Here is a 10,167-nt window from a genome sequence, read left to right on the forward strand (position 1 = left end):
GCTCTTAGGAGCGAAAATGGAGGTAAGTATGTTTTGAATGAATTCAAGAATTTATGTGCAAAAGAAGGCATTTGAAGAGAGTTGAAAACACCCCATAACCCATAACAGAATGGGGAAGATGAGGGAAATAACCATAGCATTGTTGGAGTTACAAGAGCTATGCTACATGACCAAGGCCTACCATTGCATTTGTGAGTAGAGGCATGTAACACAATAACCTACTTGCAGAACTAGAGTCCTCATGAGATTATTGGTATGATTACATGAGAGGAGGATTTATTGGATAAAAAGTCATTTGTGTCCCACTTCAGGATATTCGGAGCCTCTATTTACTTCCATGTCTCCAAATATTCAAGGAAAAAGCTTGAGACAACAACAGAGGTGGGATATTTTGCGGGTTACACTGAAACTCCACACAATTATCGTGTTTACTTACCTTCCCTTAGAATGATAGTTGTACGAAGGGATGTAAAGTTCGATGAGGAGAAATCGATGCGGTGCTCTCTTGAGAGGGAGCTTCAAATCCCACTAGAAGAGGATATTTTATCTCCAAAGGAGGAGCCTCATGAGAAGCCTGAGGTAGTTGTGGAGCAGCCATAAATTGAGGATCAAACAGGAGGTAGAGTGGAGAAATCCACTCAATTAGAACCATCCAAAGAAGAAAGAAAAAGAACCAGGGAAGTTTATATACTTTTGTAGGATGCAAGGGAGAATGAAACTTTGTGCAGGAAAAGGAGCTCACCTGAAAGGTACACTGACTACATGGCTCTAATGACTGAGCTTGTAGAGAATGAGCCATCCTCTTTCGAGGAAGTAGTTGAGTAGCCTGTTTGGGTTGATGAAATGGTGGAAGAATACAAATCCATCATGAAGAACAATGTTTGGGAAGTGTTCCCAATATTAACAAATAAATCAATTATGGGTTCAAGATGGATATTCAAGATTAAGCATGCGACAGATGGAAGCATAGAGAATTATAAGCCCAAATTTGTGGCCAAAGGATTCTATGAAGTTGAGGGAATTGACTATGATGAACCCTTTGCTAATGTATCAAGGTATTCGTCCATTAGATAAATTGTTGCACTGGCTGCACATTTGGGGTGGAAGATCTACCATATGGATGTAAACATTTCTCAATGGTGTTATTGAGGAGGAGGTGTACATCAAGTAACCAGAAGATTTTGATACATTTGATCAAGATTCTCATTTGTTCAGACTCAAGGGAGCATTGTACAGTCTCAAATAAGCACCTCGTGTTTGGTACACCAGGATCGACAATTATCTCACTGGTTTGGGCTTCACCAAAAGTGAAGCGGATGTGAACCTCTATCATATCTTAGTAGAAGGTAAATTGCTTAGCATTGTTTTATATGTTGATGATCTAATGTTTACTGGTGATGAGTAGTTGATCATCTCTTGCAAGGAGGGCCTTGCAAGGGAATTTGAAATGAAGGACATGGGTTTCATCCACTATTTCCTCAGGTTGGAAGAATGGCAAGGCGATGGGGAACTGTTTATGTTTGAAGGCTAGTATGTCAGGTCCCTATAATACTAGTGTATTCCCATTATTGTTATTAGTGAATCCCCCTATTGTTATTTTTGTGCCTATGTATCCCCCATGTTGTTATTTTTGTGCCCCATATAAGCCCACTATTGTTAATTTTGTGCCACTACATTATTATTGTTATGTAAGTTCTGATTATATTGTGACCCCTTAGACTCCTCTATATACCAAGGAGGTGTTATCATTTGAATCATCCAATAATTGTTCATTTATGTAATGTAAAGGAGGTTTCCCCCTCAAAGAGGATATTTTTTAAATCGTTGATATATCTTTTCTGGTATCAGAGAATTGGATTCGAGGGTTTCACTTCTTCAAACAATTCATCTTGACATTTTTTATATAATGTTTTTTTCGATTAGGCGTCAAAAGCTGAAAATTTGACAACGTGGATCCAAAATCTTAGTGAACTTTATGTAAAAATATCATAGTTTTTTTTGTTATATTTTTGGAGTATGATCTAAGGATATTAGGGTTTTTGCAGGCTCCAGAATTCAATCTCAAACGTGTGACCTAAGGAAAATCATCATCATTTTCTCTCCGAACATCATATTTGAATTGCGTAAAAAATTACTGAAAGTGCATGGACTCTAGTTTCCGGTGTATCATTTTCAAGGCCGAATGTCAAAACAATGACACGTGGCACTTTGTACAAGTTTTCTCTACTGAATTAGTCCATAATCAGGTCAGCGTGGGAAATCTGGCATAAATTACTTGGTCAAATTTTACATAGGAAATGATATCACATTATGAGGATACAAAGAGGAACACCTTTAGCTAATTGATAAATCTCACCAAAAGGGTTCAATGGTAGAATACATTGAGGAATTCCAAAAATTGAATATTAGGGTAAATGATATTCCATAGGAGAAAGGGATTGATGTATTCATAGGGATTTTGAAGGATAACATCCAACATGAGGTTCAACTTTGAGAACCTGATTCATTAGAGAAGACATTCAAGGTAGCAAGAAAAGTTGAAAGAAAAATTATGGCAACAAGGAAGCCTACCACTCACAACTATAAAGATGGAAGTGTTACTACTACTAACCTTCCACAACCTACAAGGTTAACACCACAAAAATGGGAGGAAAAAGGAGAAAAAGGGATTTGTTACAATTGTGATAGAAAATACACTAATGGTCATGAGTGCGTTGAGATGAAACTACATAGATTGTGAAGAGAAGGAAGAATAGGTACAAGAAACATCAAAAGAGGAGGATATACACCAGGAACCAACCCTGTAGAAAGAAGAAATGAATCCAACCATATCTTGCACTACATTGGCAGTAATTACCACTCCTAAAACTCTCAAGATAGAGGGATATATCAAGAAGAAAAAGATTATATTGCTAATTTATTCAGGTAGTACTCAAAATTTTGTTCATTGTAAGATAGTTAAATAATTGAATTGCTTCCTGTATCCATCACCCGAGTGTGAAGAGATGGTTGCAAATGGAGGAACTATAAATTTCTCCGGAAAGTGCCATAATATCAAGCTAATGATGGGGCGATATGTATTTAATATTCTATTGCTTTCCATTCCAATGGGTGGTGCTAATGTTGTACTAAAATTCCAATGGTTACTATCTTTGGGGACAATAGATTTTAATTGTTAAGAACTTTTCTTGAAATTTTTTTGGGAAGAAAAGGAAGTTGAATTAAGGGGTATTGCAAGGAAACCATTAAGGATAATGAGCTCTAATAGAATGACAAAGCTTCTGAAGAAAGAAAAATGATGTGTAATTGCACAATTATGCTCACTAGAGGTTCAAACATCAAAATCATCTTTTTCTCCAAATCTCCAAAAAGTCTTGGACGATCATTCCAAGGTATTTTAGACTCCCAAAGGCCTCCCACCTATGTGATCATAATCATGCTATTCATTTGATTCAGGAAGTGTTCTTCCAAACATAATACAAACATCCCTGTTCCCAAAAGAGTGAAATTGAACGTATGGTTGCAGAAATGTTAAAGGCTGATATGATCCCAACTAGTCAAAGTTCTTGCTATGCTCCAGTAATATTAGTGCACAAGAAGGATGGATCATGATGTATGTTTCTAGATTATAGGGATCTCAACAAGCTCACTATTAAATATAAATTCCCCATTCCTGTCATTGATGAATTGTTGGATGAATTACATGGAGCAGTTTACTTCACCAAGTTGGATCTTATTTAGGATAACATTAAATTAGCATGAAGACTAAAGACATTCCCAAAACATAATTTAGAAATCATGAGCGTCGTTATGAATTTTTGGTCATGCCTTTTGGCCTTACTAATGCACCTTCAACATTTCAAGGTATGCTGAATTCCATTTTCAAACCCACCCTTAGAAAATTTGTGTTAGAATTCCATTTTCAAACCCACCCTTAGAAAATTTGTGTTAGTATTTTTGATGATATGCTAATCTACAACAAGTATTGGAAGGATCATGTTCAACATGTTGACAAGGTGATAACATTATTGGAAGAGAAACAATTATATGAAAAAACATCCAAAATGTTTCTTTGGAGTATAAGAGGCGGAATATTTGTGAAAAATAGAAAAAAAATGATTAAAATATAATATGTAGAAAAAAATTAGGTAAATATAACAAACAAAAAACAAAACCAGCCAAAATACAAATTCCGACTTTGATTCTCTTTTTACGCCGGCAGATCGGACCTGTTATGAACCATTTTTTTTACCCAATCCTATCAATGTTCCTTTACACTTCTCACTGAATTGCTAATTATCTCCCCAAAAAAATCCATTAATTTAAATATTGCATCATTTTTTAATGGCACCCAGCGAAAGCTTTCGGTCAAGTAATTTTTTTATGATTTACATAAAGTTTATATATCACTGTTTTTATATGATTTTCCGATACGAACAATCCTCATTTTACCCACTCGTCCAATCAGAGTTCTTTGTACCTATGGGCGCAATTACTAGTTATTTGCCAAAGGACCCACTATTTTTTAAATATTACATCATTTTCTAATGGCACGCCAGGCGAAAGTTTTCCGTCGAGTATTTTTTTATGATTTACATGAATATTATATAACACTGAATAATTATGAGTATGTACAAGTCCCACCAAATTCGGATTGCGTACGACAGATTCTATGTTGCACGGCATAACTGTGTACGGACTTTTAATTTTAAACTACGAACAAGCTTAGGTGGGGTTCTGGATGGAATTTGACGGCAAATGGCTTGTTACACGGTTATTTTCTTGTCAAATAAAGCTAAAAAATTGTGCCGCCAATCAACATTAGGGGTATTATTGTTAAAAAACCCACAAATTTGATGGACGCTTCCATTCGAAATTCCTGAGTGGTGCTTAAACAAGTGCTATTATTCTTCAACGGATGGACCTGAAACTAGGAACTCTGCGTATGCCAGTGTCTCTGCTGCTTTTATAGATGGTAGTAGATAAGCGGGATATACTGAGAAGCTGGATCAGGCTCTTGATATAGAACAGGATCTGACCCTCGCAGCCTTCATTATCTTATTTGATCTCAATTCTCCACTTCCATATCCATTTCCAGTGGAGATGTCGTAAATAATTTTATTTTTCGCACCGTACTTCATTGGTGTATAATTTATTTTTATATTCTAAAATAATATTTGCGGAATGGGCCTTCTCAAATTTTATCAATTATTTTTATGATAAAGATAAATTTTATTTTCAATTTCTCATAAAAATTTTACAGAGATTAAATTCCATGGAAATCGATTAATTTACATCACATAAATATAAATTTAAAAAAATAAAGAATCTTCATTATCAATATTTTTTTTAATCTCTTTACAAAATATAAATTTATAAAAATAAAGAATCTTCATTATCAATTTTTTTTTTAATCTCTTCAAAAATTAAAGATACAACATTACATAAAACCCTGCTATGCTTGGTCACATAAAACGGAAACTGAGAATATGCACTTAGCTCCCCACCTCGATTTTTAATCCCTCCAAAAATAATAAATCCCTAGTTAAATTAAATCTATCATTCATAACTTCCAATGGGCCAAACATCACAACAAAACCTATTTCAAGATTACAAGCATACTTTTAACATTACATGGACCTTTGTTGTTTTTTTTGAGTCAAAGGCTAATCATCAACGTTACCCACACCACATGAAAGATGGTTGTAGGCAAATTTAGTGATATTAGGGAGTAAGGCTTATGCTAGGAGAAGCCTTCACCATGAACCCCGTGGGATGAATTTGTGCGTCACCGTCACCATCACCATCATGAAATACATAAGCAACTCCACCGTGACTAGTCTTATCCATGCCCGCCATCTCATCATCTCTAGATACCCTTAGAAGGTTGAACTTGTGCAGAATATAAAACACGGGGGCCATGGTGGCAGTGACCCATCCTACGGTGACCAGGATTTTAATGACATGGGCAGCTAGGAGTCTCCCACCTCCACCCATGAATAACCCGTAGGGCCTCGAGGAGGTCCCATTAGGAGACAGCCCGTACACTTGCAAAACATACTCCTCCTTTGCAAAGAGTGCGGTAAAGATGATACCCCAAACCCCGCAACCACCGTGGAGTTGCGCAGCCTCTAGGGGGTCATCATACTTCATCTTGGCAGCCAATATGTTGAAGCCTATCAACACCCACGCCGAGACAAACCCACAAACAATAGCGGCCCATGGCTCCACCATGGAGCACCCGCCCGTGATCGCCGCAAATCCACCGAGCAACCCATTGCACACGTCCAACACATTCCAGTGACCTGTTAGAAGCCTTCGCCCAAACAACGTTGTCAAAGCCGCAGAGCACCCAGCAAGAGTGGTCGTGACAGCTGTCCTGCCAATCGCTGTCCACTGACCGTCCACGTAACTACCCCCACCCGAACTGTAAGGCACTAAGATCTTTGCAAATGACCCTGGATTGAACCCGTACCATCCAAACCATAACAAAAAGGTTCCCAACACCACCAACGTGGCACTGTGGCCCCTGATCGCGTTTGGCTTCCCCTCGTGGTTATATCGGCCGATCCTCGGCCCCTCAATAAGCGCTCCCCATAAACCGGCGACCCCACCGACCATGTGAACGACCCCGCTGCCGGCGAAGTCATAGACTCCGCTTCCGAAAAGCAAACCGCTGGCTTTCGAAGCGCTGAGCCAACCATCAGGCGACCACACCCAATGCGAAACCACCGGGTAGACGAACCCCGTGAGAATCGAACTGTAGATCAAGTAAGCCGCGAACTGCGTGCGCTCAGCGATGGATCCACTGGTGATCCCCGCGGCCGCGATGGCGAAGGCCCACTGGTACAGAAAATATGCATAATCGTACTGGAAGTTCTCATTTGGCACGTCCTTCAGCCCGAAGAAATAATGGCCAATGAAGCCATTGGAGTGCTTTCCCCTTCCGAAGGCGAAGGCGAAGCCAAAGAGATAGTAGAAGATGCCGCCCGCGGCCGCGTCGAGAACATTGGTGAGCATGATATTCACGGTGTTCTTGGTCCGCACGGAGCCTGCGCATAGCATGGCAAAGCCTAGCTGCATGGCGAAGACGAGGAAGGCCGAGAAGAGCAGGTACGTGGTATCCACGGCGCGGCTCGTCGCCATGAGTTGGTCGGAAACGGCCTGCAACTTGTTGCAGAAAAAGTCGCCGGCCGTGCCGTTGAGGAGGTTCTGTAGAGCCGCCAGTTCAGGAGCTGTGCAGGTGTAGCTGGAGCTAGACATGGCGGATGAGCGGGGTTTGATCAGGCGACGAGGAACTCGAGCCGCCAGAAGTCAGATGCGAGATTCGAGAGGGAAAAAACTTGAACAACAAGAATCAGTGAAATTTGAACTTTAAAGAGGACGGAAATGGAGCCGAAGTGAAATTCGAGCTTTAAAGGACAAGGATTCGAGCCTGGAGAAATTAAAGACACACTCTCAACATGTAAATTTCGGACCGGGAGAACTGATATACGTGTTTCAGAGGGATGGGATCTGAACCGGGAAAAGTGAAATGCGATCTTTAAAGTCTACGAGATCGAATCTGTGAAATACGAATTTAATTTGAAGGGACGGGATTCAAACCGGAAGAAGTGAAGTACGCGGTTTAAATTGACAAAATTGGAACTGAAAGAAGTGAAGCACATACTTTAAAAGAACGGGATTCAAACATGGAGAAGCATAATACGGTCTCTTACAGATAGGATTCGAACAGGGAGAAACATAATATGAGGTCTTACAGGCACCAGATTCGAATTAGAAGAACTGAAATAGAAGCTTTGAGATTTACGGGATTAAAAGAGGGAAAATTTCCAAACTTAGCTTTGAGAAGGACGGGATTCCAATTTTCAGAGCAAGAGAACTGAAATCCGATGTGAGAACTCCGGACCGGTGAGAGTCGAACATGCGACGCGCAATGCGGACTGGGAGAACTGAAATCTGAACTTTGAGATGTTTGGATTCGAAACCCCGACCGACTGGGCGAAAAAGAACACAGATTGAGCTTCCACCAGGCTAGATGAGAACCTGCAGTTCAGAATTCGAACCGGAATATGGAGCGGTTCGAGACCAGTGATGGAATTCAATGAGAATTCCCGTCTATTACAACCATTATATATAGTTGTATATTTCCTCTGCGATCAAGATTCATAGTACATAGGCCTCGCCATTTTGTCCGAAATGCCGGCTAACATACTTCTGCGGTGAAAGGACGGTGAAACAAAAAAAATATAATAACATGACCTAACAGGAAACCTTGTTCGGCTTGCAGTATCTCTAGTAAAATAAGAAGAAATCTAAATCACTGCAGCGATTGTACAAGAAATTGTCGAGTTTTGTTGGTCAACTGTAATTATAATAATCTTAAAACATACAGAGAGATATTAATATAATGTAAGTAGACATGTTTCATGAAACCGTTTATGAGATTGGATGGTTTTATGAAACAGTTTATTTTTTATTTTTAAATATTTGTCGCATTCTCTTAGTTTTCCTTGTCTGACCTCTTCAATTTATATCGCCTTCGCGGTTAACTTTTGCACTATTTTGCTTTTCTTGTAGTCTTTGCGTGGCCGTTAACTTAATTTTCCCACATCTTTTTGCAAGTTGTCTTTTCTGTCATGGCGCGTGATGATTCATAACTCATTTTAGTATTCGCCAATTTGCATTTTAGTATTTATTTTTATAAAAAATGTTTTTATTAATTTATCATACATTATGACTCATAACCTAATTATTTCTCACTTTTATGGCTTTTGGAATTCGAAAATAATGACGTGTCACGTCTATGGCCTTTGGCTTTCAAAAATATTGATAAAAAGTTACCAGTTGATCTCATTTGATCTTTAGTGTGCCAGAAATAATTTATTAAAGAGATTCGTTTTCTAGTTTTTTAAAGCAAACAATAAAAATGATGGTTGATGGTGACGTCAATTATTTAAATAAATCATGGGATGCTTATAACGCGCACTTTTATGGCCTTTGGCTTTCAAAAATAATGTCCAATAGTCACTCTTGCACGCGTTATTGTTTCCAAAAATATCATTTAAATAATATTATAAAAAATATTCGTTTTCGATTTTTCTCGACCGAACAATGTTGAATAATTGTTATAAATATTGGTGAATGCACGACGGATTCAAAGATGAGGGTGTGTTAGATACATATAATGGTGATAACCCTGGTGCCTTCGCAACTAGTTATTAGAGTACAATATAACACCACAAAGCCATCATTAAGTAACAAATCTGATTTTAGAAATAATATTTTATGAAAATAGTAAAATTTAAATGACAGTAAAACAAATTATCATTTCACCCAATATATAAGCATTTTCATCTAATATGTAAATATTTTACTTAGTATATTCCGGTGCAGTGGTCTATAACGCGATTTTTTGAAAAAAAAATCGGTGGTTTTTTCCGGTCAAAATCCGGCAGGAATTTATTGAAATCGCAAGTTTGATAGCTAGTTTCTGCACAGTCAAACCGTCCCAGGGGTTTTTCAGGGTGCTGAATCCAAATATGCAGTTAAAAAACCATTTTAACTGCAAGAAATCAAGATTTAACCTCAATTTCTTCCGCCAGATTCCATCACCTAAATCTCCATTTAAGCACGCCGTTCCACTTTTGAAATTTTAGTGCAACAACTCTTCAATACGATAACATAAATTAAGTAGGATGGAATATCGTAATCAGTGTGGCATAAAATCAAATTCGTATCGTTATAGTACAAGCCGGTACGAATATTCCATATGTTTCATGTTTCTGGGTGGTTCTCTTTCTTCTTACCATTCTACCTTATAATGTTTCATGTCCTTGTTGCATATATGGAATCCACCTATATATATATATATATTGATTTTTGGTTTTATATTATTGATTTGTTAAAGATTTATTTATTTATTTTTGGCTTTTTTTATTATTGTTGTGATGTTATGGTAATGGTTTTATCTCATTGTTATTCATTATGATTTGTTTTGATAGAGTTTGGTGTTTGGTTTTGTTTGTGTTTTTGAGAGATTTAGCTAGGGTGTTATGTAGTCTTTACTCTAGAAAATGAAGAGTAGTCGATGTTTTGATGTAAACAGTTTTTACACAGCAATGAAGCTAGGGGTATTGTCAATTTTGTGAGGGTTTTTATTGTTTA

At 38.0% G+C, this 10,167-nt stretch overlaps 1 protein-coding gene across 1 annotated transcript; it reads right to left on the reverse strand.

Annotated features, from left to right (window-relative positions):
* Positions 1 to 5,525: 5,525 nt before the first annotated feature.
* On the reverse strand, positions 5,526 to 8,292 carry LOC149211820 (ammonium transporter 1 member 2-like). The gene has a single exon (XM_089390479.1). The coding sequence runs from the start codon at positions 7,261 to 7,263 to the stop codon at positions 5,725 to 5,727; it is 1,539 nt and encodes a 512-aa protein (XP_089246605.1). The 5' UTR covers positions 7,264 to 8,292; the 3' UTR covers positions 5,526 to 5,724.
* Between the last annotated feature and the right edge of the window lie 1,875 nt (positions 8,293 to 10,167).

Source organism: Pinus tabuliformis, chromosome 1_1, assembly GCF_031772625.1.
Source record: "Pinus tabuliformis cultivar Carrire ecotype Pingquan chromosome 1_1, CPIR1, whole genome shotgun sequence".
In the NCBI taxonomy this organism is placed as follows: Eukaryota; Viridiplantae; Streptophyta; class Pinopsida; order Pinales; family Pinaceae; genus Pinus; species Pinus tabuliformis.